Source organism: Drosophila willistoni (assembly GCF_018902025.1).
Source record: "Drosophila willistoni isolate 14030-0811.24 chromosome XL unlocalized genomic scaffold, UCI_dwil_1.1 Seg141, whole genome shotgun sequence".
NCBI classification, from domain to species: domain Eukaryota; kingdom Metazoa; phylum Arthropoda; class Insecta; order Diptera; family Drosophilidae; genus Drosophila; species Drosophila willistoni.
The window spans coordinates 6,915,255-6,942,178 of NW_025814052.1; the positions used below are offsets into that span (position 1 = coordinate 6,915,255).

General features: G+C 36.6%; 6 protein-coding genes across 11 annotated transcripts; 3 read left to right on the forward strand and 3 right to left on the reverse strand.

Moving 5' to 3' along the window:
- Positions 1 to 2: 2 nt before the first annotated feature.
- LOC6648424 (cystathionine beta-synthase) lies at positions 3 to 4,295 on the reverse strand. Its single transcript, XM_002071603.4, has 4 exons — positions 4,031 to 4,295; positions 1,664 to 1,896; positions 546 to 1,587; positions 3 to 485 (listed from the first exon to the last, which is right to left on the reverse strand). The coding sequence occupies exons 2-4, from the start codon at positions 1,884 to 1,886 to the stop codon at positions 185 to 187; spliced, it is 1,566 nt and encodes a 521-aa protein (XP_002071639.1). The 5' UTR covers positions 1,887 to 1,896; positions 4,031 to 4,295; the 3' UTR covers positions 3 to 184.
- Positions 4,296 to 5,341: 1,046 nt separating this feature from the next.
- LOC6648425 (microsomal glutathione S-transferase 1) lies at positions 5,342 to 6,947 on the reverse strand. 2 transcript variants are annotated; one of them, XM_015177161.3, is made up of 2 exons: positions 6,804 to 6,947; positions 5,342 to 5,752 (listed from the first exon to the last, which is right to left on the reverse strand). In XM_015177161.3, exons 1-2 carry the CDS (start codon positions 6,930 to 6,932, stop codon positions 5,426 to 5,428), a joined length of 456 nt encoding a protein of 151 aa, XP_015032647.1. In that variant the 5' UTR covers positions 6,933 to 6,947; the 3' UTR covers positions 5,342 to 5,425. The 2 variants fall into 2 exon arrangements, with proteins under 2 accessions (XP_015032647.1, XP_002071640.1); XM_002071604.4 differs by lacking the exon at positions 6,804 to 6,947 and adding an exon at positions 5,934 to 6,147.
- A 2,967-nt stretch (positions 6,948 to 9,914) lies between these two features.
- LOC6648426 lies at positions 9,915 to 11,889 on the forward strand. Its single transcript, XM_023179186.2, has 3 exons — positions 9,915 to 10,092; positions 11,116 to 11,239; positions 11,302 to 11,889. The coding sequence occupies exons 1-3, from the start codon at positions 10,039 to 10,041 to the stop codon at positions 11,517 to 11,519; spliced, it is 396 nt and encodes a 131-aa protein (XP_023034954.2). The 5' UTR covers positions 9,915 to 10,038; the 3' UTR covers positions 11,520 to 11,889.
- Positions 11,808 to 15,421, reverse strand: LOC6648427 (probable nuclear transport factor 2). Of its 2 annotated transcripts, XR_006954359.1 has the most exons (5): positions 15,201 to 15,421; positions 14,671 to 14,742; positions 14,495 to 14,593; positions 13,479 to 13,712; positions 12,304 to 12,366 (listed from the first exon to the last, which is right to left on the reverse strand). XR_006954359.1 is itself a non-coding variant. In XM_002071606.3 (4 exons), exons 1-4 carry the CDS (start codon positions 15,306 to 15,308, stop codon positions 12,256 to 12,258), a joined length of 390 nt encoding a protein of 129 aa, XP_002071642.1. In that variant the 5' UTR covers positions 15,309 to 15,418; the 3' UTR covers positions 11,808 to 12,255. The 2 variants fall into 2 exon arrangements, 1 of the variants encoding a protein (XP_002071642.1); XM_002071606.3 differs by lacking the exon at positions 13,479 to 13,712 and having other exon boundaries at positions 11,808 to 12,366; positions 15,201 to 15,418.
- Positions 15,422 to 15,662: 241 nt separating this feature from the next.
- LOC6648428 (zinc finger protein 184) lies at positions 15,663 to 17,246 on the forward strand. Its single transcript, XM_002071607.3, has one exon. The coding sequence runs from the start codon at positions 15,756 to 15,758 to the stop codon at positions 17,148 to 17,150; it is 1,395 nt and encodes a 464-aa protein (XP_002071643.1). The 5' UTR covers positions 15,663 to 15,755; the 3' UTR covers positions 17,151 to 17,246.
- A 204-nt stretch (positions 17,247 to 17,450) lies between these two features.
- Positions 17,451 to 26,352, forward strand: LOC6648429 (septin-2). Of its 4 annotated transcripts, none has more exons than XM_047011242.1 (5): positions 17,451 to 17,578; positions 17,829 to 18,406; positions 24,551 to 25,010; positions 25,494 to 25,896; positions 25,958 to 26,352. In XM_047011242.1, exons 2-5 carry the CDS (start codon positions 18,124 to 18,126, stop codon positions 26,216 to 26,218), a joined length of 1,407 nt encoding a protein of 468 aa, XP_046867198.1. In that variant the 5' UTR covers positions 17,451 to 17,578; positions 17,829 to 18,123; the 3' UTR covers positions 26,219 to 26,352. The 4 variants fall into 4 exon arrangements, with proteins under 4 accessions (XP_046867198.1, XP_046867200.1, XP_023034903.1 ...); XM_047011244.1 differs by having other exon boundaries at positions 17,451 to 17,573; XM_023179135.2 differs by having other exon boundaries at positions 17,451 to 17,554.
- Positions 26,353 to 26,924: the final 572 nt, after the last annotated feature.

The following is a 26,924-nucleotide window of genomic DNA, read 5'->3' on the forward strand; positions in this document are numbered from 1 at the left end:
CATTTTGTTTCAAAATTTATTGACCAGTTTCTGTCTTTTTTTTATTGAAGGAGCAATACGTATATATGTTTGTATGTATGTGTGTGTGTGTATATAAATGTATCTATCTTATTTATTTTTGTATGCAGAGATTTTTGAGCCCACATCGCGTGTCTTTCGAGTTATATATGTATGTATATAAGTGCTAATGCTTTCCATTCAAATTGGTGCCATTGGTTTTGGCGCTGCCATTTCCAATAAATGCAATCACATCCAATTTTGTGGCCAGAGCTTTTAGCTCTTCTTTGCCGCTCGTTGAATTTGTGCCAAAGATCAGTACACATGGATCAACTTCAAGGACACGAGCAAGTTTACCCAGAATATCGGATTCACTTAGACGTATGACACGTTTATTCAGAGCCTTTGTGGCTGGATCCGTGAGCTGACGATTCAGGCTGACAATCTGATTGATCAACGTGTCCTGGCTGACAACACCCAGTATGGAGCTGCAAGTAATCGAACAATAAGGACCTTAGATGTATGAAATCAGGATGTTTGCTGCTTACCTATTGTCCTCATCGCTTAGGGCCAATTGCTGGACTTGAAGCTTCTTCATGGTCTCTATGGCCGTACCCACTGTGCAATTGTATGGCAGCAATTCCTGTGGTTGCTTCAGTTTCAATTCGCTAATGGGGACAGACCACCACCAATGATGATGCTCGTTGACAGGCTCTTTGAAGCCCCTGGCCTCCATCCAATTGTCCGAGACGAATTTTGTCATGTAATTTCTAATGCCATCCGGCAATATGACCACACAGCGTTGACCGGCCTTCAAGGTGCGGGCATGCTGCAGGGCTGCGGTCATGGCACCGCCGCTGGAGCCACCACAGAGGAGGCCTTCCTCGGCATTGAGACGCCGGCTCATGGGAAAGCAATCGGCATCACCGATCTTTGTCCACACATCGATGGTCGTTGCATCGTAGACGGTGGGTGGAAAATCATAGCCAATGCCCTCCACCTCATAGAATTGCACATCGCTGCGATTCAGTTCCATGGGACGGGCCAAGACTGAGCCAAATGGATCGACGCCAACAATTTTACAATCGGGCGCCTGTTCCTTAATCTTGCGACCAATGCCGCTAATAGTGCCAGCCGTGCCAGCCGAAACGACAATCATATCCACTTTGTTGTCCAATTGCCAAAGGATCTCGGCTCCAGTGCCATCATAATGGGCCAATGGATTGCCCGAATTCCTATACTGATCCAGGACAATGGAATTGGGTGTCTCTCGCTGCAGTTTCTGGGCCACATAGATGAGACCTTCGGGTGAATCGTATGGCGCCTCAGTTGGTGTCCTAATGATCTTGGCGCCAAGGGTACGCAAGGCATAGACCTTCTCATTGGACATTTTCTCGGGCATCACAATGATGCACTTGTAGCCCTTGACAGCAGCGGCCATGGCCAGGCCAATGCCCGTATTACCAGAGGTTGGCTCAATGATTGTATAACCAGGTTTCAATAGACCCTTCTCCTCGGCATCCTGGACCATGCGATAGCCAATACGATCTTTGACTGAACCCCCTGGATTCAAGAACTCACATTTGGCATCTAAATCAAAATAGATGGAATGGAATTGCATTTCAAGGACACTCTACAGATTCTATATCCTTTTCAGACTACTCACACATTTCACATTGTATGCCCTCTTTGGCTGGAATGCTATTTAGCTTAACCAATGGCGTCATTCCAATCACATGCAGAATATCCGGTGTTATCTTTTGCCTATGGGCGATCTCACGCTGAGTGTGTGGCGTCTGTTCCTTGGTTCCCAAATGCCATTTACATTTCGATGGCAGGCCAGGATCAATAAAATCCGCTGGCCTCTCATATGGCTTATTTGGTGGCATTATGTATTATCTGCGAAAGGGAAGAAAAAGAATTGTCATTACGTGGCGATAAAGTTAATTGTTCGAAATCGAATTGTTTACTTGGGTTTTTTATTTTTAAGTTCTAAGACTCATGGACATCTGGCAAACTGCAAAACTAATTTCATGGCCGAGGGGATCAAATGTTATCAATTGAGAATTCTCTGATTTCATAATTGTGAATTTCTGACTATGACGTGAGATTAATTTTTGCAAAATCATTTAAACAGATTGTATTTTAGTATTATCTCCCATATCAAACTATTAAAAACCATTTTCGAAATGCAGGATGGTTAAGAATTGAGTGATTGAACACCCCATCATAGTTAGTTAAATGTCAATTTATGATCTGGGTCTTCAAAATTGAGTTAATGAATTGAATAAGTAGGTTAAGATTAAGGTTTAAGGCTCGAAATAACCATAAAATTGCTAAGATAGAAATTTCAAATTTCCCTTTATGGAATAGCATTATAGTTTATTTTGTCTTATAGTTAATTATATTTGCAATCTGTCATTAGACAATAAGCAACAAGTTTACTGTGACAAATTGCCATTGTGCCGGAAGGCTATTTTCAGTTAATGCCTTGTCCGATAACGGCCTAAATGGTAAATGAAGTGAATGAAACGTCTGACTTGACGTCTTGACTGACTGTTGGCCAGAGGATTTAGGGTCAGGTGATTTTTATGGTAAGTTTTGAAGTAAATAAAAAGGTCGATTGAATTCAATGATTTTAATTGTATAAAATTGTATATATATGTACGTATAAGTAACTAGCATATAATTTTGGTTATACGATAAAGTGTTTTTTACATAGACAATAACTTCCTGATTGTTGTTAAAATTTAAAAGGAAAGCTTTTTAATAATTGATTTTATAGAGAAAATAAAATTAAATTCAGTTGATGGTGATTAGTTTTTTCAAACGTAACAAATTTTAAGCATTTCGAACCCAATGTTTTGACGAATTAAGAGAAATTTGGGATAAATATAGATAACAGATGAGGATTTTTATGATGCAAAGTGGGATTTGATTTGATTTGAAAGAGAAGAGAGTTTGTTTTTGTTTTAAAAACTCTAAAAAACTTTTGGAAACTTATCTAGCTTAAAAAAAATTTTGTCTATAAAGAATGTTAACAATATAAACCAACCAAATATTTCAAAAGTATTTCATTGTTTTCAGAAAATAGAATTTATCGACTTCTTATTGCATAGGTAAGGGGGCAAATATTTCGCTATATTACATGACTTGCGATCCGTCAGAGTTTTGAAACATTTTAATGTTTTCGCCAGTCAATTCTTATTGCATATTTTACGGGGCAAATACACGAAATTGTTAATAACTTGACTTTTTCTAATTGAAATGAAAATTGTTGAACACAAATTTGTTAAATGATTTTATGGACCAACAAAAAATATGAAATAGATTGATTAGTATTATTTAGAATGCAATTGTTTTTAAATTACCAAAGAAAGTAAATGAAATTTCACTTAAGTCTGATGATTAATATATATTTCATTTAAAAAAAAAGCAATAAAAATACTGAAAATGTGTTGTGCGCTGTCAATTTAAATTTAAAATTTCTGTTGTACGCTGTCACAACACATTTTCAGTATTTTTATTGCTTTTTTTAAATGAAATATATATAAATCATCAGACTTGAAGTTTGTAAAGTTTTACCGAGAAATAAAAAAAGGTTTAAATTCTAATTTTTAAACTCGATATCCCAAAATAAGTTCTTGGTATTGCCAAACAACTGGTCGGCGAAATATTTGAAAATTTCTGTGTGTGTTTTATGGCCCACCCTAATGTTCATATGTACCTATCTTTGGAAAAAGCGGAACAGAAAAAAACAAATGCCAACACGCGGTTCTTCCCTAGAAGAATATTGTATGTAGAATTTGTGTGTGTGTTTTTTGTTGTTGTTCTAACCAAAAGTCTAAGAAAGTAGCAAGAACATTTGAAATTTTTCCTACTCTAGTGGGGGGAGGGGACAGGGGCGGACAAAAAATTCCTGTTTTTCCTGCCTCTCATACCTTAGGTTATTTGCGTGCAATGAACTTGAGAGAGCAACCAACAAGAAAATGAACATACATACATATGTATAAGGATAATATTTTTCACTTACTTGAGGTGGTTGAGGGGGGAATGGGCCGTTTAAAAATCTGATATTTGTTCAATAAAATATTAAATAAATATTATTTTATTGTTACTATCTCTCCACTGATTTGTGTGTGGGTTTTTTGTTCTAGGAGCCACTTGACCGACGAACCGCCACGATGCTGCCAACGACAGCAACTGATATGAAAAGCGGAATTAGATTTTGTTGGTTTGTTGGTTTGGCCTGGCCTGGCCTGAGACCTGCTGTTGAGACTGACGAGAATCCGAACTGAGCGCCACCGAAAGCGAAGTGCTAACTAGAAAGAGATAGAAACACACTCCACACACACACACACACACACACACACTACTATATACATATATATGTACATATATGTACAGTATGCATGTATTTATAAATGTATGCACGTTTTTATGTACACACACACGCACAGAGAGCGGAAAGCACAATAATACAATACAAATGGAAAAGAACCAGTGTAGGAGACCAAACCGAAACGATGCAGGCCCCATTTACACTATGATGAAATGATGAATCGATATTATATGGGAGAATCAGTTAGAACGGAGTCCCACACTCAAACAGAAATTTTGATTTAATTAAGAGTAAGATATACAAATATTATACTTCAAAAAATCTGAAATTCTAGATAATCTCCATGGATAAAAACCATATGAAAAGCAAGATAGAAGTGGATCTATTGCATACTTTTGGGGTCAATCATCGCCACATGCATATATCATCCCTGGAATCTACATCGACTACTTATGAAATTGACAATCTAAATTTCTTAAAAGTTTAAAACCATTTTTTTTTAATATTGTGTGCTTTCTCTTCATAATATTCTATACCATTCAAACTTTTATACCACTTTTTTTCAAGGACATACAGGAAACATTTTTTTAAGATAAAATATGAAAGCTCTGATAAAATTAAAAATGCAATTTATATGTTTTTTCTTTAATCTAGGACCTAAATTTGTGTTTTTTCAGGATGGAATGATAATTTCATAAAATTTGCTTTAAATGACTATATTATACAGTGCTGACTAATTAATTTGAAGCAAAGCATTAAAATGTGACAATACTTTCGAAAATCGGTTAAAACTTGCTACAGTTACAGTTACAGATTAGCAAAGTTAAGAGCTTTTACAAATTTTCTTAATTTTTTAAACTGTATTTTGGTAAATCGATCAACATTAAGTAAACTTTTCAGTGATAAAAAACCTTTAAGCGGAACCCCTCAAGGCGCAGGGCCCATTGATTGCCAATCCGTCAATGATAACTTAAAACGATGATGAAATGAAACGCTCGTTTGTTGAAATAAACAAAAAAAAGGAGAAGATATCCTATAATCAAAACGTCACAAAATTACAAGTTGATAACAATTTGTTCATAGATTTTAAAAAGCTGCTGTTAGGACCACCTGGACGGCCATGTAGATGGTAGCACCGTAGGCCGCAAACCAGGAGAGAGCACGTGCCGGCTGTGGGACAACAACCACGGCATAGACCAATGTGTGGACAATCCGGGCAATGCCCACAACACGGAACAGTGTGATGGCCAAGAAGGCTGATGGATTGGTCAGCGTGTACAGTAGGCCAATGATAAAGAAGGGCAATATATTTTCCAGATCGTTGCGGTGAGCACGACGTACACGTTCTACATTGGGATCATCGAATTTAACTTTCAACTTGGGTGACATCAAATCCTCGGGATTGGCAAAGGTCTACAAAATGGAAATGAAAGAGAAAAAACAAAAATGATAGATAGCAATTATGCCAGGTTTTAGCTTTCACCTTTTAACTAATCAGAAGAGGAAGAAACTTTGAACTCTTCTCTTTCAATTAAATGCATATGTATGAGTTTATGTGTGTCTCCCATTCCCTCCCTCCGCTTATTGCACACACCTTTGTCTTAAAACGCTGCGAAGCTGTGAGTAAACTCATTCCCAGAGTTTTGATCACCAAGACTCCAGTCCAGAAGACATAGGACTTGAAAATGGGATTACTAAAGTTTAAAAGTTGCTCAATTGAAGTCATTTTGAGTATATGTGTTTTTTTCTTCCTTTTCCACAAAACTGTAATCCGCCTCGTCCAGATGCCCGTAAAAGTTTAACTGTTGCGTGTATCGTTTAGCTAGTTGTTTTTTATACCGCACTTTCGCTCACAACTTGCTTTCTCTCTCTCTCTCTCTCTCTCTCTGCTTTACTCTCGCTTTGCTGATAAGCAAAACATTGAGTACATTTTGTTGGGAGAGACGACTTTTAGATTACCCTGTATACATGGGTCGACATCCATGGAGAGCCTTTTTTTGAAGAGCTGTTAAAGATGTGGGGGCATGATCACTTTTCTTCGGCTGGCCGAAGTCAATTTGAGAGCGCAAAAACTGAATTACTCTCTTGCAGCACATAGACAAACTTAAGATTTGCGTTTGTTTCTCGGTTAAACAAAATATAAATGAAAAGCCAAAGAGAAATTGCCAAAGTGGCACGAGGAACGTGTGACGGCAGCGCAGCGACCATTAAGCTAAGTCCAATAAAAAAAAAAATGGGTAAACTTAAACAAAAGAACTCTCTCCGAACAACATTTATGATTAGCATTCACACTACGTTTTGCGGTTTAAAAATATGTCATACGACCCGTTGCACTCTGATTGCAGGGTACAAGAAAAGCTCTCTGTCTCTCTCTCTCTCTGAGCTTTTAGTGAGCAAATTCAAAAAACTCGCGTCATGGTGACCCGCCTAGAACAAAAACATTAAAACAGAATTGAGAACTCACCGATGTTATGAATCGCATAAGTCCGGCTAAGAAGCTAAGGGCAAACATTTTGAATAGCAATATCATTGACCAGCCCAAATAGCAACGAAACACCGCATTATCCCAACTGATCAGTTCCGATGGCAACATTCTGAAAGACTAAATTCTAATCTAACTACAATGCAATGACTATCATCTGGTCTCTGGTCTAACAAGTTGTGTGTAGAATAATGCATATGGATTTTTGTACCCCCTTATTGAGGTCGATCGATCGACGGGTATATCAACTAAATTATTCTACAATGTTGACTTAAGGCTTCATTTTTGTTTGTGTGTGTGTGTGTGTGTTATCAACAAAATAAAGGGAGCCCGGGATAAGCCGGTCTATTCCAAAAATCAGATATGACAATTTGGTATGAAAAGTAAAGAACCATAGCAAGTTTGGACGGATTTCAGAACGATCTGATTGAGAATTTCGTATAGGTTCCGTAGAATATAGATAGTTTTTTGAGTTTTATATTTAAACTTAACACTGAAAATGATACAAGTCAAAGTCAAATGTAAGAAAAATATTTTAAGAAAGAAATAAAACCTAAAATAGTTAAATTTGTGTTCAATATTCAAATGATTTTATCTCGAATTTGTTATTTGTTTATTTGGATTTGTCTTTTCAAACAAAAGGATTCCATAATCTGACATTTTCATTTGGATAGACTAAGGATCTTAGTAATTATATGCCAAAATCCCAACGAGATCTGTTTAAACGAGCTTTTTGTAAGATATAAAGGGGCAGCAAGTATTCCATATCATCTGTTTTAGCTATTAAAACTAAATGATATACGAAATTCAACTATTACTATAATTGTCATTAGAATTGTCAAGTTGATTTTGCCCTTCATGCTCGTTTTGTTCAGTTTGTTATAGATATATATATATACATATGTATATACATACATATATGGAAATCTGTTTAACAAAACTAAACTGGAAATAGAATTTTTCATACTTGCATGTTTACTTGTCAATCTTTGTAGACGCAATGAGATTTCTGTTTTTTAAGGTGCAATCCATATATCTATGTATAGAAGAGATTTCAAGGATTTCCCGAGCAAAAAGAAGCCATTTCTATTGGCTTCTGTTCTCACCTGCAGAACAAACATTGCCAAAATTCAACAATGATAGAATCCTAAGTCACTTAGGAAACAGTTTTTGATCTGTCGTGGGTAAAAAAAAAAATCCAATAATCCTTTAAAATTTTACATGGAACATGGTGGGATTGGTATATTCAAAAGACAAACTCAAGGTCAGTTGACTAGTTGTTAGTAATGACAGCGGATCCCCGAGGGGAAAATAAGGAAATTTTTCCACATTCCAAAAACCGAGACTAATTAATTTTCCCTCCAAAATACCAGATTTTCCTCTAAATCGTCGATTTCTCTTACCAAAATTATGAACTGGACCTGTCACTCAATAACAGGCATAATAACTTTATGTAATTTTATTTGTTTTGCATTTCGTTTATAATAATATGAAACGCACCTTAGCGAAATATATTTATAAATAAAACCAGAGAGACTTTAAGATGAAAACACGTTAGTAAAAACATTCAATTATACCTGAAACATTTGCACCTGTACATAAAATGCCTTTCTTTTTTGTCTCATTTTGATGAAGAATTACTGATTTATCAATTTTTTTTAGTCTGATCTTTTATTGATCAAACCTTCACATTTTAACTCAATTTAATGGCTTATAATTATCTGTATCATCTATAAAACATTGATTTATGTGCTTTTTATCATAAAATGTTAATTAAAGAGGGGAGATTTGCCCTATAAATTAATCTATAGACATTTCGTAAGATATATATACATAAATCATGTGAAATGTCTTATAGCTTAAAATGTAGCTCTCATTTGGTTCAATGTTTATAGACGATCTCTTAACGACGATTTCTTATATATACTTAAAGAAAGCACAAAATTTGCATATAGCTTTTACAATAAATGAATTTGTAGATTGCCTATTGCCTACTTCAGGGGGCAATCTTGCTCAAATTTTAAGATTGTTGTCTTTAAATAATAGTTAGAAAAGACAAGCAGGATCGTTTCCATTTTATGGGTCATTGAAACTTAAAACCACATAATAGATAATTCTTCTCAAACCTTCCATTTTGATACGTTTTCTACTTGCATTATTTTTATCCTTGCAATCCTTGCAATTTGCTTGAATCCAATCCCAAAGAAACAAAAATATCTTAACTGCTAAAACAAATTGAATTTACTAACGTAATTTGTTTATCTAGATATTTCAACATTTGCATGCCTGTTCGGTTTTTTTTTGTATTTTTTTATTAATTTCCACGTTTTTCTCAAAATCTCACGAACTTTTTTTTCAGCCATTAGCCTAATCATTAGATGAGCCAGCAAATTGGAAAACAACCAATTTTATAACCCGCCTCCCAAGTACTTATGTATTTAGAAATCCAAGGGAATAAAGAGCTACTATGGGTGGACGGGCCCCACCCACTGCAGCCATATGGTGATCTGTTTTCATATCTATCTACATATGTAAATCAAGTTCCTCTGCATTACTCAAGTGCGTGGTCCCCAGTCTGAGGGAGGCCAAGTGTATGCCCTGTACAAAGGAAAACGCCATGCGGTGTCCACTCCACAAAAGAACGAAAAATCTTCTAAGCTAAACGAAATGAGGTCGACTCTAATGATACCTATTAATAGAAACTACAATCTAAGATGGTTCAAGGTTAGATTCACATGGATTTGAACTAATTTGAAGAAGCGACTTTCCTTACAAGATGCCAGCTGGACTCACTTCGGCCAAAGGGTTTAAAGGAGACATCTCAGCCATTTATATACTTGGCTTTTATCGACTGGTATACACCCAGTTTAGAATTTCCAAAGGTAGGGTATACCAAAATACATCAGCCTATTTCCTCTTTCCACTCACAAGCTTCCATAAAGTGTAATTAATTAATATCGCGCTCAACATAAAGCATAATGCACAAATTTGCATCACTTTTTGTTCATTTTTTTTGTTTCGTTTCGTTTTGGCTTTTTGGGTTGGGTCCATCATAATCAGTGCTCGGAAGATCAGTTTGCGTTTTGCCTTTGCTGTGTCTACAACCAACAAACAAGTTTCAAAAGAAGCCCTTTATACCATATATATCTTTTCTCGCAGAATTGTTATAAACAAAGTTACCAAAATAATATCATCAAGCCATCAAACTCTATATAAAATGTCTCACGGTGAACGTAAAGGTCGACTTAATCTGGTTAAATTTTTGGAATTGGTAAATTTTAAACTCAAATACGAAATAATTCAAAAAAACCCTTACACTAAAAACTATGTTGGATACCATAAAAGAGATATACTATTCAGACTAAATTTGGCGATATCAAAATTCCATATGTTATATAGAAAATGTCTTTTAACTTTTGTTATTGTTTGTTATATGGTTTGCCCTTCTATTTGCGATCTATTTTCAAATTCAATTATAATCTCGTCTTTTATTTTTCAAACACTTTCTCAATACATAACATATTACAAGTCTAAAAAAGTTCTCTCGAAAGTTTAATAACTAAAATATTCGTAAAAACTTATATTTTCTTTAAAATAATTAAGTGATATTCAATCAATTAATTTAAAAAGTATCTAGATGAAACACATGTAGTGAAGAAATAGAAAGAATCGCTTAAACGGCATAAAATTATGTTCTCAAAAATACGACTTTATACGCTTGAAGAAAATATAATCAGAACTTCGATTAATAGTGCTTAATATATTAGGTATAGGCTTTTTGAAGATTATTTTAACACAAACCTCACCTGAATGAGTCTTTTTTAAGAACTTTTGATCATTCAAATATTCTTACTTGATTAAAAAACGAATTGAAAAAGAATTGCAGCGAATCGAAATTTAACTTTGAAATGGCTATTAATGCAAAATTTTATTCGTTTTCGATTAAAAAATAAAACTAATCAAAACTGAGCTCAAAAAGGAATCAAAACGGTTTAAAAGTTTTATAAAAAGTCGTGCCTAGGATAACATTTTATCCCGACAAAGTCAAAACAAGCTCATTTAGATCAGAAACGTGTGAAAGGGGAATCAAAATGGATTTCTTTTATAAAATGCTGAGTATTATAACTACATTATTATATTAAGCATATAAGATATAAGATTTGTTCGAACCATAATGGAAAATGTTTTCCTCCTTAAAGTGTATTGAATTATTTATGTTTTATGTTTTCGTGTAAATAGTTTCTTAATAACTCTTTTTTTTCATTCCAATGTTCTATGTTTATGTTTTTTCTAGGCCTTTGCCACAGCATGTTTAATTTTGCATTTCTATAGTTTCAATGATCGCGATATAATGACGGCATTTCTGGCAACTGGCACATTTACTGGTTATATCATTGTGGTCTTGGGTGTATTTGCTGGTAAGTTGCATTCCCAATCCCACATCAAATGTTTTCTCAACCAAAGTCTATCTATCATGAAGGCGTCTTGATGCGTGCACCGATACACAAACGGATCGATATATTCTTTAGTGTCCTGGGCTGTGCCCTTTTTGTGGCTAGTGGCGTCTTCATAATCGAGGCATGGGAGTTCTCTTTTCGTACACGCACGAGGGATTTGGCCCTGATCAAGGCCTCGCTGGCCATTGTCAATGGAGTTCTATTTGGTTTCGATGCTATATTCACATTTCGCGATAAGTAGGATCGATCAATATGATCATTTTACAAATTATTAAGGAATTTTATGATTATGAAAAAAACTGACGCATTTTATTTTGCGCAATAAATTATTATTTTTTTTTTTTGCGCTTTTTTTGTTTTGGTTTTTTTTTTTTTTGTTTTTTTTTTTTTTGCCTGTTTCAAGCATAGTTTTAAGCGGACACCTACACAAACATATATACATACATCAGTTTAAGTATTTTTTTTGTTTTTCTTTTGTTTTCTAAAATGTACATTTTAAGCGTGTGTGTGTGTGTGTGTGTATTTTTTCTTTGTTTTTTTTTTTTTTTATAAATCAAACAAAAGGGTTTAAATGGAGCAAAGATGGTCGCTTCAATTAGTCGTTGACATGGAAAATAAACAACAGATTGACGCTCGATTTGTTAGTTTTTTTTTCTGTTTTCTTTGTTTTGTTTTAAATTGTGTAAAAGTAGCATTTAATTTATTTCTTTTCACTTTTTGCTTTGTTTATTTCATATTTGTGTTTGTGTGTGTGTGTTATGTTTGATTTTCATTGCTGATAAACGTGAGAACATTCTGCGCCTCTGATTTACGGATTTTCTGTTTGACTTTTCGCCGAATGACATCGTCTTTCCAAGCTTTTTGAGATGTGTCTTCGTCTTCCTCTTCATCATCGTCGTCATCATCATTGTTGTCATTGTTGTTGTTGTTGTCGTTCTCATCATATAGGCATATAGATATATATCTTTTTCCTTTGCTTAGGAGTTATGTATGTTAAGTCGGAAAATATCGTGAGCAACAAAAAAGGTTCCAGCATTGGCCTTCAGGACAAACACTTGAGAATAGGCATGTGGGGGATCCTCGTCGCACTGCAAAAAGATTCAAAATTAAATGAGTTGCAATCAATAAAAGGATCGATCCATAGCAATGTAATAAATAATTAGTTAGAATAACATATTAATAAATAAAGCGCAAGCGTGTTTTAAATCATATGCTTAATGGCGGCCGATTTGGGACCAATATACAATTTATATGTACAGTGAAAGCAACGGTTTCAGGATTTTATATGAAAATCATGCTCTCCGGCTACAAGAAATGTCCGCCGTAGTCAGCTGAGATCGGTCATATATTAAGAGCGTACAATAATATCAATACATACATATATATATATACACAATATGCGGGAAATCCAATAAAATCCAAAATTTAATGTTGTAAAAACCTAAGAAATATATAGTTTCCCTCCTGCATTATCTTCAAACTTTGTGGGATTTCTTAAAATTTGCTTAAGATTACAGAATAGAAGCGTAGAAATCTTCGAAAATAAATGGTCTCAGCTATCTGTCTCGCAACACTCGCTTATTGCTCACCATATTTTGTCAATAATTTCTTTTGAATGGATCAAAATTAATAAAATATCATTATTAATTACAAGCAAATGGAGGCAAAGCATAAAAGTTGAGTTAGAGTTCACCTTGGCCAAAAAGTCTCAGTAGAATTAGTATAAGGACTTTGCCTTGATTCAATTAACTACTAGAACACGCCCTAATCACATATGGCTTAAATTTGGAGATGGATTTCAGTGGCTGTTAGAGTTTACTTTAAATGTTTAAAGCATTTCTAAGAAACTGAGAATTGTTAATATGAGAAATGAGAATCTTTTCATTTTGATTAGTTATTGAAGATCGAGTTGACCGATCAATACTATTCTAACCAGAAGAGATTGTGTCCTTTTTTTTTTTTTTGCATTCATTTCGCTCAAACATAATTTACACTTATTGTTAGTGATAATTGTTTGAATAATTAAACAAAACAAAAACCATGCGATAAAAGATAAGGTGGAACATGTTAGTCTAAGTGATTTGCTTTAGTCATTTCGGGTAAGAGATAATGAATGCAAGCCAAAGAAAGGATTTAGGCAATCGTTAGCATAACTTATGAATTCATGTTGTTGTGCTTGTCTAACAAAATTCTCTTTTACTTGGTCTGATTGGTTGGGCAACAGCAGCTGGCGCGTTGGTGATAAAGATGGCGTCATTGTTGGTTATCGTTAAGGAGAAGAGACTTGATGATTGGCATTGGGCGGGCATTGGACATTGTCGAGCTACACATCGTGCAGTGATAGCCTAAAGATATCGTGCTCTACAAAAAAACTACCACTGACTGGCTTGAGCACAAAGGTCTGTATATATGCATGCGGTTGATCCTCGTCGGTCTGCATTTACATCAAAAAAAGTATTCGTTAAGAATCAATTGAATATGGACTTAAATTAATATTGTACGATAGTCTAAACACAGACAAAAATTATGATATTAAAATCAATTCTACTTTTAAAATTCATTTCCCCTTGCTTGACTTTAAAATTTTACATTCACCTTTTTTGAAAATGTCAGATTATGAAATAGAAACGTCTTAGATTGTCTTGATCAGAGAAGTGAGTGAGATGGCATGCGTTTAGCTTTGCGGCTAAGTAATAGAATTAATTAATTTTAAATTGTAATAACTACCCTTAACTATAATTTTTTTTGATCTCCATTAACTTTAAATTTCAACTTCTACAAAAGTGCCAACAATAATCACAAAACAATACCGCTCACCAAAAAATTGAATAGAAAGTTTAAGGCCATAACATTTAGTCCCTATATTAAACTTGTTAAAGAATGTGACTAGTCTTAGATCTGTCTACATATGTATATATGGTATTCATTCTTAGCCACATTTTGCAACATTTTACAATGATTTTATTGAATTTAAAACATATTTATACAAGAAATCTCTTTGTCTCGAAATGAACCGAATTGCTATACACTGCTGCTACTCATTATCAGTTAAATCACTTAATAAGTAAACTATTATGAAAAGGGATGGAGTAGGATTCCATTCTTTCTATTTACATAACTTGGAATGTTTGGAATTGTTATAAATTAAACTAAGTAAACAATTTGTTCTATAATTTCACAATGAAAATTCTTAACTTTAGGGGATTCTATGCATACCTGAAGTCGTCCCAGGACATTAATTAGGACACCGCCATCAAATGTGGGCTGCGAATCAACAGTTGTGATCACGCGACTGATCTTTTGAAAACTCAGACTCTGCCGGGTATAAAGACATAAATAAATGCACAAAATAATGAAATTGAATACGAAATCATAAGTTATGAGTCACTCACCTGAACTTTTTCTAAAATTTTTGGTGCTCCCTGAATTTGATGGCCTTCGAAGGTCATGAATGAATCTGTAGCCTAAATGAAAAAAAAAAAAATACAACAAATATTATATACATATATATAAAATTATATATGTATGTATGCATATACATGAATATGTCTGTATATGTATGTACATATGTGCTGCCCACAACCAAAAGGAAGGTTCGAGAAGCACCCCCAACATTAAAAGATTAATTTTTTTTTCTTTTAGTAATTTGGCGCGCTATTTTTGCAAAGCATCATCGTAAAATGTCTCGGAAGGTTTTATAAAACGGGCAAATTTTTTGGTTTTAGCAAAGGGCGCTTTTCCTTTACGTTAGAAACAAAAGATATGAGAGTACACAACGCAACGGGAATGGGGCGTGTGGGGTGTTTTGTGGCTACGACCAGGATGTCCCCACTCATGCTCCAAATGGTTTCTATGCAACATGTTTCTTCGTTTTTTCTCTCTCTTTTTAGTCGGATGCAGATGAACGGGAAAAGTTACTTACGCTATAGAAGTTAACCACGTTAGCTCGATTCGCCGGGTCATCAAAAATACTATAGTATTGTTGGACAAATCCCTTGCCGATATCTTCGTACTGCGGATTCAGTGACATAGTCAATTACTTAGTTACGATCCGATCAAATGAATAAACTCAAGAATGTAGGAAAAAAGGAACAACCAAAACTATTGCCCACTATCGCAAGAATTCTAGTGTTGCCAGACTGGCAACTGCTTACACAGTGCTGCCACATCGATGACTTTGAATAATTGATAACAAATGTTTACTTTATTTAAAAGTTGTCATTTCATTCTCTACGTCCATATGTTTTTTGAGTTTTATTCTGCAACAAGTTAGAAGGATTTTGTGGTGTATGAAATTCTTTGACATATTTGTATTCGATTGTTTATACAACTTCCTGCCTATCGGACCGTTTGAAACTTAACGACCCACGATGGGGTTAAGAACTATTCGATAGCTGAAATCAGCTGGAACCAACGATCGCAAAAGGAAAAACATTTCTATATTTGTTTGTGCCTTAGGTGTTCGAGCCAAAGAATAATGTTGACTTTAGCAAATTTAGCCCAATTGTGTCGAATTTGTCTACGTCATCTGCGTGAGACGGGGGGCGTCTGCAACGATCAGAGCCGGGAGCTTAAAAGCATTAGCAATCCTCAATTTGTAGTGCTTCTGAAACAGTGTCTGGCTATCGATGATGATGCACTGGGTATGGACGACTGTAAAGATTTCCCCCATGACATCTGTGCCTTGTGCTATAAGGCCATTGATTACTTTGTAGAATTGTGTCAAGTGGCCAAAGCCAGTGCCGTGACATTGAAACAGCTGAGGAAGCAGCAGCAGCAGCAGGAGAAGAACATTGAGAAAGACTTGGTTGAAAACGTACAGATTTCAGGCGAATTGGAAGTGAAAGAAGAACAGATAGAGGAAGATCAGCAACCACAAGATGATTTCGTCGCCAAGGCGCAGGAAGACAAAGAGGATGCAAAAACAGAATCAGATGCGGATGAAATGGAAATGTCATTAGACGAAGCCCTAAAGCAGCAGCAACAGCCATCTGATCTGTCCATGCCGATGTCCAATAATAAACGAAGGTCTTTGGCCTGCAATCAATGTGGCAAACAAGTCTACAAGTTGCCCTATCTGGAGGCCCACATTCGTAGTGTTCACGAGGGTCATTCAAAGCCATTCCTCTGTGTTCATTGTAAAAAGTCCTTTACACGCTACGAACAGCTTCGCTCTCATGTGCGTAATGTCCATCCGAACTCAAGTTCCAAGCAGCAAGACCATCAGTCATTGGACGAGGAGCAAGAGCAAGTGCAGCGTTTGATTTGCTTGCATTGCAAGCGCAAGTACAGCACGAAAAATGCTTTGGGAGAACATTTAAAGCGCCATGCACAGCATAAGGAGCACATTTGCGAGCATTGCGGCGTAGCCAAGGTCACCCGCACCGAATTGCTAACTCATTTGCGTATCCATAATCCAAGCTGGGAAAAGTTTAAATGCCAACAGTGTCCGCAGCTATTTCGTCATAAATCGGCGATAAGTCGACATGTGCGAGTGGTTCATGAAGGTCAGCGGCGCTTCCAGTGTGCCCATTGCGAGAAACGTTTTGGAACTCATGCATCCCAGCTAAGGCACGAGCGTTTACATACTGGACAGTTGCCCCATCGCTGTGAAATCTGCACCAAGTGTTTTCCGGATGGCGATCGGTTGACCGCTCATATACGAACTCACGACCGAAACTTATGGCCTTTTTCGTGCATGCATTGTGATAAGCCATGCGTCACATTGCAAAATTTGGAGAGACACCTGCAAAGGCACAGCAGCAAGAACCCACCACATATTTGTGCTAACTGCAATCGGTCATTTAGCACAGATGAGATGTTGGCCAATCATAAGGAGGAAGCATGTTCAATTAATGAGAAGACAGCCTGAGTTTTGTTTATACCTTTTTTTATACACGTTTACGTATACATATAGAATTGTAGTTTGTACCTGATGAAAATATAATAGAAATATATATTCAATAAATTTGTTCACATTTAATTACACAAATCTAAAAATGTAATGATTTTTTTTTTAAATTCTGGCGGTTAACCCCGATAACTAGTTTAAAATTTGCAGCGACACCGCCGATAACTTATCGACCATTTTCAGCGATATTTGGCGGGCAAAATCTATCGATATCGCAATGGTCAAATGGTGCAGTCGACAAATGTTCCATCTCTAGTTGCTGTGTTGTTTTTGTTTTCAAGTTGAAAGGCGGTACGCGGACACTCTCGGAGCATTTTTTTTATTCAAATAAAATGTTTTCGCGAACTTGAACTGATTTACGAAACGTTTGTGACCATAGTTAATGTGTTGTAAATTCTATTTTGTTTTCTTCTTTGTTTTTTTCTTGTTAACAATTTGAAAATAATGTGGAATAGAGGAATATCTGTGTGTTTGTGTGTGTGATGAATTTAGTGTAGGTCAAGGTTGCGATTTTTTTTTTGGCAGGATGCAGGACTCGCGAAACATCCACACAAACACACCCTCGCATTCTAAGTGCTATTTGAATTGAAGCCGTATAATTTTGTTGTGTTTTTTATTAATTCTGCAAATTTCTATTAGATTGCCGATGCCGTCATAGAGGCAGGGGAAAAGAAGATAAGCAACAACACCTCGAGATAAGCACACACAAATAACCGTTAAACGGTGGAAGAGACGCAAAAAAGAAAAAAATAGTATACAAAGCAACAGCATAAACCAAAAGCAAACAAATACAAATTATAAACTTAAATAAATACAACTGCATATTGCAACAACAAAAACGGCTTTTCTACAGCAACGTCGTCTCTTCGGTGGTGGTGGTGGGGGAGGTGGAGCAGGCGCGGGCTCTGCTGCTGCTGGTAGCAGTAATGTGGCTATGAAACATCAGCCGCCTCCACCGCCATTGCCACAAACCCCGCCACCATCACTTGCCACCGCCATTGCCAACAACAAGGGGGTAGCAATGGCAGGGGGAATGGGTATGGTGGCCAATGCCATTAGCTGCCTCAACAATACCAACAACAACAATAACAACAACAGCAGCAGCAGCAACAACTGCAATAGCAATATTGGCGGCGTTGGAATTGCAGGAGGAGCCGGAAGTATTTCTGGTGCTGCTGGTGAGACATCAAAATGTCGACCAGTTTTATATCCAAAACGTAAGTAAAACCCAATACATATAGAATTAATAACTGTCAATACTATATAGTGATCAAATTACACAAACAACACAAATCACAGTAAAACAATTCCCCACTGAATCTACATATATAATTACTAATGTAAGTCTAAAGTTGAATAGTTAGGTACTTAGTTGGGCTATGATTAATAAGCACCTCTAATACTCTCCCGGCCCCCCCTCCAAAAATATACAGTGAATGACGCCCCTCTAAAATTTTACTTTCATTTTATTTTCATTGCCTTTGGATACTCTACAGAAATCCCTCTTCATTGTCTTCCCTCCTGTGCAATTCATCCTGCCCTAAGGACTTTTCTAAACTGTATTATTGAGTCTAAAGAAAAAGCATTTTCTACCAAATACAGTGGTGGTCAGCGGGTTAGCCCCTTTTTTTTTGTTTGATTTTAAATTTGATTTTCTCGGCTCCTAAGAAAGTTAATGAAGAAATTTTTTCAGTAATTTGTTGGTTATTGTATTTAGATGATGACACGTAATTATTGTCATGCCAGCTTTCGGCGTTTTTTTTACAGGTGCGTTTGAAAAAAAATAGGCCCCCAAATGCTGGCCATTAGTTTAGCCCGTTCTTTCCAAAATCTTTAATATTATAGTTAGACATGTGTATTCTTTGAAGAAGTTGTAGATCTAGGTAATCTAAGATAAACTGCATACCAAAAATTTTCATTTTAGCCCCAGTATTTGATTTGGGGCCAATCGAAATTTCGGGTTTTTGTATGTAATTCTTGAGGTCTCTTGGTTTGACGCCGTTTTACGATACCAATTTAAACTAAAGTAATATTTTCTTATTCTAAGTATTAAACTGAATTGAATTTCCCGTCAAATGATACATGTTTCATAAAAATCCGACAAAAATTAGATTGATTTCATCGCCCATACTTTAAAAAAACTAGGTAAGCAAAATTTCCCACACATCCTCCATCTCTTTCTTTGCACGCATGTATGGGAAATTTTTTAAATTTATTTTACCTGGTTATTTTTTAAAGTATGGGCGATGAAATCAATCTAATTTTTGTCGGATTTTTATGAAACATGTATCATTTGACGGGAAATTCAATTCAGTTTAATACTTAGAATAAGAAAATATTACTTTAGTTTAAATTGGTATCGTAAAACGGCGTCAAACCAAGAGACCTCAAGAATTACATACAAAAACCCGAAATTTCGATTGGCCCCAAATCAAATACTGGGGCTAAAATGAAAATTTTTGGTATGCAGTTTATCTTAGATTACCTAGATCTACAACTTCTTCAAAGAATACACATGTCTAACTATAATATTAAAGATTTTGGAAAGAACGGGCTAAACTAATGGCCAGCATTTGGGGGCCTATTTTTTTTCAAACGCACCTGTAAAAAAAACGCCGAAAGCTGGCATGACAATAATTACGTGTCATCATCTAAATACAATAACCAACAAATTACTGAAAAAATTTCTTCATTAACTTTCTTAGGAGCCGAGAAAATCAAATTTAAAATCAAACAAAAAAAAAGGGGCTAACCCGCTGACCACCACTGTATATCATTTTGACCACCCCATTATTATTCAATTGTTTTAACAAATTGGGTATAACTCTATATATGTATGTTTCCTATGGGCATGGCAATAAGTCTGAAGACTCAAACTTATCTACTTAACTAAATTTGATAGCTCAATATATTAGAGTCTTCTTGGTATGAACGTTTAAAGTAAACCAGGGGTGGATCTAGATATACATTTTTGATGGAAAATCGCTTAATTTAGTGGGTAAAATTGGTCCCAAAGAGGGAGTAGTCGTTCTTGGGCTACAAAAGTTTTTTCTGGCGGATACATAACTCTCACAATTTCCTCTGCCAAGGATACGCCACAGTTGTGAACAAACGACATAATATTTAAGCAGAAGTAATATAATCGCTATCAAATAAGATAAAGTTATTAAAAGTTTTTGTTCACAAAAGGGTATTGAAATAGTCGACACACTTTTCAATTTGGTTGTTAGTCGGATTTTTGGTTTCTAGCTTTCGCCTTGGACTTGACTTGGCTGTTGCTGCTGCTGCCGTTTGCCCATTTTTGGTGTCTAGGTACATTTCTAGTTTTGCCGGGTCGGCCGCACCCAAATGCTTGTGCAGATCGTACGAATCTGGAATTGTTTCTTTCCACGGGGAGTGCAAAGGGAGAGGAGAGGGGAGGACGACGTGACCGCAGCTAACGGTATTCGAATTAGTTGACATGTCGTTAACGTTCGATGAACATTTGTGTCGATGTTGGCCCGACCTTAAATGGCCTGGGCCAAGCAGGCCAACAACAACATTCGATATGCCCCCCCTTTAGTTTACTTTTGTACCTCTCCCCCCCCCCCCCCCCCCCCCGTTTTCTTTCCTCAACTAACCACAGGCAATGTGATAAGATAAACAACATTTTAAACCAAAAGACCCCGATACTATATTATGTATGGGTACATTGTACATGCTTAGAAAATGATGAGCCATCAATTTGAGCTCCAGTTTTAGTTTACTTACAGGGCTGGATTCAGAGAAATGGGGATCCAGGGGCTGAGGGCCCGACACTCCTTGACCTACCCATAATACGGCCCTGTTTGGCTTTCTGATAAAGTTAGTCACTTGTATGATGAATAGATTACCATGACTAAATCAGTCTCTTTTCCTTTCTCTTTCCCCCTGTCTGTGGCTCCGGGGCTAATTTGCCATTTTACAGTTCCAATTAAAAAAAAAAATGCAGCATTTTAAAACTCATTAATTTCTTCATTGTTCCATACGAGAATTGCTCGCACATGTTTCTCTCTCATCCTCTTACTACTAGCAATTGTCCCTAAACGAAAATCTGTTGTCAAATACAACAGAGAAACAGAATTTTCAAAACACCAAACTTAAATATATGTATGTAGATAAAAGATAAAAGAAATTATGAAAGAAGTTCATCAACAAAATTATAGGCAAACAAAATGAACAGATTGAAATCGAAAATTGAGAATGGAAAAACTCGAAACTGAAATACCAAAAAGGCAGCTTGTGGCTAAAATTAAGCATAGACAGACAAATTTTTGAATATCGAGAGTATTTAATGGAGTTTTCTTCACATTCTCAATAGGCGCGAGAATTTCACAAGAAAAATGCAATTGGATAGGGGGGCAGAAGGCAGAAGAATGGGGTTGGAATTGGGAAGGGGGGAGGAGCGAGTTTGAGCTACTTCAAATGCCCGTCAATTGTTTTTTTTTTCCTTCTTTTTTGAAAGAAGATGCAACCTATTTATGGAACATTGAAACAGAGACAGAGTGGTATATGTCGACAGGGTGTGCGTGTTGTGTGTGTGTGTGGAGTGTGTTGGCTTTTCTTTTGTTTCGCGCGGTTGGTAGAAAGAGACCCAATGCCCAATGCCGATGCACGTTCAATAGCCTGCCCCTGCCCCACCTTCTTGCTGCTCAACATCTTCAGTTTGTCTGCTGGGAGCACTCGTGCGTTCAACAAGCCTCTCGAACTTTAGAAAGAGAGAGAGAGAGAAATATGAAAGGAAAACAAAACTTCAAAGAAAAAGGAAAGAGAGTCGGAGATAAAGAGTGAGAGAAATTGCATTTCGAATTCAAACTTAATTGAAATGATATTGAGTCAAAGAACGAGATTGAAATTGATGGATACGCCCCCTCCTCCCTGACCCCGTTTTGTTCTCAACTGATCATGTGTTAAATGAACTGTTATAATAGAGAGAGGGAGATAGAGAAAGAGAGATGCAGAGTATCCAGGTTTCATCGTATGCAAATGATGGTTCAAGTGTTTTGACACCGACTCAACTGACTTGTCCCCCGCTCGTCCCACTTCGATCCCAGGCCCTCCATCTCCAACTATTAGTGTGGGAGATGCTATTGTTGTTGTTGTTGCTCTTTATGAACCTCAATGAACTAAACTATTTACAACATACTACTAAATGTGTCTGCATTCCAAGTGCCTCATAAACATGCCAGAGACGTTGTGCTACAGAGATGAGATTTGAAAAGGGGTGGTGGTGATGGGGGGGTGGAGGGACAACAAACGCCCACATTAGAATATATGTGATTAAGATCAAGATATGTAGATAGATTATTGAATTAGAAACAAGATTCAGCGTACTGTGAAATGGCTCTATCTCTTTCTTTCACTCTTTTTCCCTCAGTCTTTGTTGTTGCTATTTCGCCCACTCATAGAATAAACGTCGACTGAGACTTTTAACAAATATTGCTAAATCTTTAGGATTTTTTTGTGTGTGCACAAATTTTTATTTGTTTGTTCATAAAAAGGCGTTTCATGGGGCAGGAGCGCAACCACAAAAGGGGGGGAGGGGCAAACTTTAAGAAAAATACGTGGAATGTAAATAAATAAAGTTATAATGATCTGCATTTATGTATTTGGATTTTGGCTATTTCTTTGCATAAAAATCCAAGTTTAAGGGCTAAGATTGCGTTTTTAATAAAGATTTCTTTTATGATATCAATTTTGGGTTCAAAAGCAAAAAATGTCACTGTATCAATTATGTTTTTTAACCACTGTGCCGTGCGCACTGTGTGTAAACATTCCCGTACATATGTTTGTATATAAATTTGTTGCTCTGATTTTGCAAAATTTACCAAGTGGATGAAATGAAATGGACTCGAGTGGATTGGAGGGTCTGTCTCTCTCTCTCTCTCTATCTCTCTCTCTCTCTCTCTCGCACTCTCTGCTCTGTTCTTTAGGCTCTGTGTTGTTTTGATTTTCAATTTCGTCAGTATCGTTTGTTGTTGTTGTTTTTATTGTTGTGCTGATCTCTCTGTATGTGTGCTTTGAGGGGTTGAGCAAACAAACGGAAACAATAAGCTCAGCAAAAATTGGGCCGCCACCACGACATCAGCATCATTCCGGGAGTCCTCCTCCTCCCCCAACACCGCCCACGCCACCCACGCAAAAAAAATGCACCGAAGTGACGCAGTGTGTTGCAGGGGTGTTATTTGGAAGGGGGGAAGGGGAATGGCATAGTGGGTCCGTGCCCAACCCCTAAGGTGCATTCGTCAAACCGAGGGGTGAACTTCTAAGTATATACATACATATGTACGTATGTACATATTCATTAGGGGGTGATCCACAGTTGCCAGACTGTGAGATATTCAAAATTACAGCTGAGAAAGTTAGACGAAGGAAGGTTGCTAACTGTTTTTCAATGTTCTTGCATTCCCTTAACTTTTGAATAAGTTAAAAATCTGGCAGCATGGTCATATGGCATTCTTCTTCATCTGCTTTTGCCCAATTTTTTGGCAGTCAGTCCACTCCTTCAATGTCCAGCGCAGGCGCTATGCTACCAAATAGCGGTATATTGCGTTTTGGCGTTGCCACAAACCAAAAATAAAGAAGGAAAACAAGAAACTGTTACATCCTTGAGGGAGTGATTGAAAGAGAGCGAGAGAGAGAGAGAACAAGACAGATAGAGAGAGTGACAGAGAAAGAAAAAGTGTGGGCGAGGGTGTCATTGGGTTGGTCTATTAAAGTTTCATGCTTTTAGGGCAGTTCGCATTCGCTTGCTCAACACAAACACACGCAAAAAAAAAAAAAAACAGAAACAGAAAATTATTACAATAAAGTGTTCAATTTACTCGGGGATTTTTCACGAAACAAAAATAAAAAACCAAAAAGAAAACGACACAGTTATACACATAAAACTTATTAAATATTAAAAACGAAACGATAAACAAATTCCTGAAGACACGAAAGATAGCAAAAAAAAGTCAAGAAGAAGAAGAAGAAGAAGAGGAAGAGGAGAGCATTCTCAAGCTTTGCATTTTCTTCCCTGCCTTTTTTTTGCCCCATTACGTTTTAAGTAGGCGTTGGGTATACACACGAAAGGGGGCAACCAGCCAACCGAACGGCCGACCAACTGAGTAAGGGGAACGGGAACGGGAACAGGAACTGCGACATGTGTAAGTAGCAAATGAAGTGGTCCTCGACATAAATGCAGGCAGAGAGTCCTAAGAATCCTGCGGGTGCTTGCTCAAGTGGCAGGTCCTTTTAACTGATTAACCAATCCACTCCCTTATTGTCTCTCTCTCTCTCTGTGTGTGTGTGTGTATGTGCTCTCTATGGTTTTTTTTTGTTTGTTTTTGATTGTTTTGCAGCCAAGACGCCATCATTCGACAAGGATCGGGATTATATTGGCTTTGCCACATTGCCAGAGCAAGTGCATCGCAAGTCCGTGAAACGTGGCTTCGAATTCACTCTCATGGTGGTCGGCGAATCGGGCCTGGGCAAATCCACTTTAATCAACAGTCTCTTTCTCGGTGATCTCTACAAGAATCGGCAAATGCCCAATGTCGAAGAGCGACTGGAGAAGACCACCAAGGTGGAGAAGAAGACCATGGACATTGAGGAGCGGGGCGTACGCCTGCGACTGACAGTTGTCGATACGCCTGGATTCGGGGATGCCATCAATTGTGAGGACAGTTGGCGTGTATGCACTCAATATATTGATGAGCAGTTTCGTCAATATTTCACCGATGAGAGTGGACTAAATCGTCGCAATATACAGGATAATCGAGTCCATTGTTGTCTATACTTTGTACCACCCTGGGGACACAGGTGAGTTTCATTTGATCATTTGATTTTAGAAGTTGAAATAGTCTTGAATATAAATATCTACATATGTAAATATTTTTAGGAAATTAGAGAAAAAAAACAAAAACATATAGCACAAAAGAGTTTATTTCTTACAATTAGATAAACAATATTTGTTTAGCTGTGAGTAAATATAAATAGGTTTTCAAAGTTGATTCAATAGCGGAAAGAAATCAAATGTTAGGACCCTGGAAATGAACGCCATATGCGAGATCAAGATCAAGGCAATCCTTTGTATATTTTTATGGGGTTAATTGCAATTAAATTTAGCGTTTTCATTGCAAAGGTCGAGGTTATTGATTGATTGAGATCATTGTGATTTATAGTTTTGTCAACTGATTTCAACAAAAATAACTCTCCTTAAAGATAATTCGGAATGAGAGAGAGAATACAGTCTATTAATGAATTAATCTATTATCCTCGATCTTTATGTTGTTTGGTTTTTAGTTTGCGACAAATGGATTTGGATCTGATTAGACGTTTGCATCGTAAGGTGAACATTGTACTTGTAATTGGCAAAGCCGACTGTCTCAATAAGCAGGAGGTGCGCAAGCTAAAGGAACGTATACTTCAGGATCTGGAGGACAATCATATACAATTGTATCAATTTCCCGAATGCGATTCAGACGAGGATGAGGACTTTAAGCAACAGGATCGTGAACTAAAGGCATCCATACCGTTTGCTGTTGTCGGTAGCAATACCATATTAGAGGTGGCTGGCAAGAAGGTGCGTGGCCGGCAATATCCTTGGGGTGTGGTCAATGTGGAGGATCCCGAGCATAGCGATTTTATTAAATTGCGCACATTCTTGATATCCACACACATGCAGGATCTAAAGGATACAACACAGGTGAGTAAAAAAAGTAATTCAGTTATTAGGTAATTTTCAATTTTTATTTTTCGTGTTTCAGGATGTGCACTATGAAAACTTTCGGGCCCAGTGCATTTCACAGATTTCACAGCATGCGCTGCGTGAGCGTGGTAAATTGAAGCGTGATTCAATTAGCTCAACAAATGGATTTGATGCGGCTATATCGGAAACGGATCGCCTGCTGCTCCAAAAGGATGAGGAAATAAGACGCATGCAGGACATGCTTACGCAAATGCAGGAGAAGCTCAAGCAGACGCATCTCATGGAGATGAAGAAAAATGATAGCGTGATTGATGTGTAGAACCAGGGCAACTGAAAATGCCATTAATGTAGACTTGCGCATTCAAATTTGCACCTAAAATATATATATAAAAATATATATATACGTTTAAAGAAATAGACACAAAGTCACATACACACAGACACAGACACACACACACACACACACACACACTGGATTTAGTAGCTGAAACCAAAAACAAAATAGATTTTCTTTTCGTTCTTAAGATAGCACAGTTTTTTTGTAAAAGAACTTTCCCGTTTTTCTTATAAAAACTATCGTATTAAAACGTTACGATGATATCAAGTTTAATAAGGTATAAAATAAAAAATAAAAAACAACAACAAATTATGTACAACGAGCGGTATTAGCGAATTCACTCAGCAGAAGATACCAAAAGTGCAGCCAAGCAGAGAGATTCTAAATATGATATACTTAAAAATACATATACAATATATAAAATACATTCATTTTGATCCTCCCCTTCTTTTTTTTTTTTAGAGGGGACTGCAACCGAAATTAGCACAAAAATTTCAAATTCCTTTGCGATTTGTAATTAATATCTATCTTTAATTTCCCAATATGTATTTAATATGCCTAAATATCGAACTAAGAAAAAAACAAAAACTTTTGTCAATTTTTGCGACTCATCACTATGAATTGTTAACATCTTTGAACTTTGAACTCAATTGGTTTTTTTTTTAAACATCTCAAAAGAAACCTAACA

Bases quoted from the DNA above. Each gene is read 5' to 3' on its own strand.
- LOC6648426 (XM_023179186.2), top strand. From the start codon at position 10,039: ATGTCTCACGGTGAACGTAAAGGTCGACTTAATCTGGTTAAATTTTTG. The intron at 10,093-11,115 runs GTAAATTTTAAA...TGTTTTTTCTAG, and splicing joins TGGTTAAATTTTTGGAATTG to GCCTTTGCCACAGCATGTTT. The intron at 11,240-11,301 runs GTAAGTTGCATT...TCTATCATGAAG, and splicing joins GGTCTTGGGTGTATTTGCTG to GCGTCTTGATGCGTGCACCG.
- LOC6648427 (XM_002071606.3), bottom strand. From the start codon at position 15,308: ATGTCACTGAATCCGCAGTACGAAGATATCGGCAAGGGATTTGTCCAA. The intron at 14,743-15,200 runs GTAAGTAACTTT...TTTTTCATTTAG, and splicing joins ACGTGGTTAACTTCTATAGC to GCTACAGATTCATTCATGAC. The intron at 14,594-14,670 runs GTGAGTGACTCA...TATACCCGGCAG, and splicing joins AAATTTTAGAAAAAGTTCAG to AGTCTGAGTTTTCAAAAGAT.
- LOC6648425 (XM_002071604.4), bottom strand. From the start codon at position 6,065: ATGACTTCAATTGAGCAACTTTTAAACTTTAGTAATCCCATTTTCAAG. The intron at 5,753-5,933 runs GTGTGTGCAATA...TCCATTTTGTAG, and splicing joins CGCAGCGTTTTAAGACAAAG to ACCTTTGCCAATCCCGAGGA.
- LOC6648424 (XM_002071603.4), bottom strand. From the start codon at position 1,886: ATGCCACCAAATAAGCCATATGAGAGGCCAGCGGATTTTATTGATCCT. The intron at 1,588-1,663 runs GTGAGTAGTCTG...ATTTTGATTTAG, and splicing joins GGGCATACAATGTGAAATGT to ATGCCAAATGTGAGTTCTTG. The intron at 486-545 runs GTAAGCAGCAAA...GATTACTTGCAG, and splicing joins CTAAGCGATGAGGACAATAG to CTCCATACTGGGTGTTGTCA.
- LOC6648428 (XM_002071607.3), top strand. From the start codon at position 15,756: ATGTTGACTTTAGCAAATTTAGCCCAATTGTGTCGAATTTGTCTACGT.
- LOC6648429 (XM_047011242.1), top strand. From the start codon at position 18,124: ATGAAACATCAGCCGCCTCCACCGCCATTGCCACAAACCCCGCCACCA. The intron at 18,407-24,550 runs GTAAGTAAAACC...ATTGTTTTGCAG, and splicing joins ACCAGTTTTATATCCAAAAC to CCAAGACGCCATCATTCGAC. The intron at 25,011-25,493 runs GTGAGTTTCATT...TTTGGTTTTTAG, and splicing joins GTACCACCCTGGGGACACAG to TTTGCGACAAATGGATTTGG.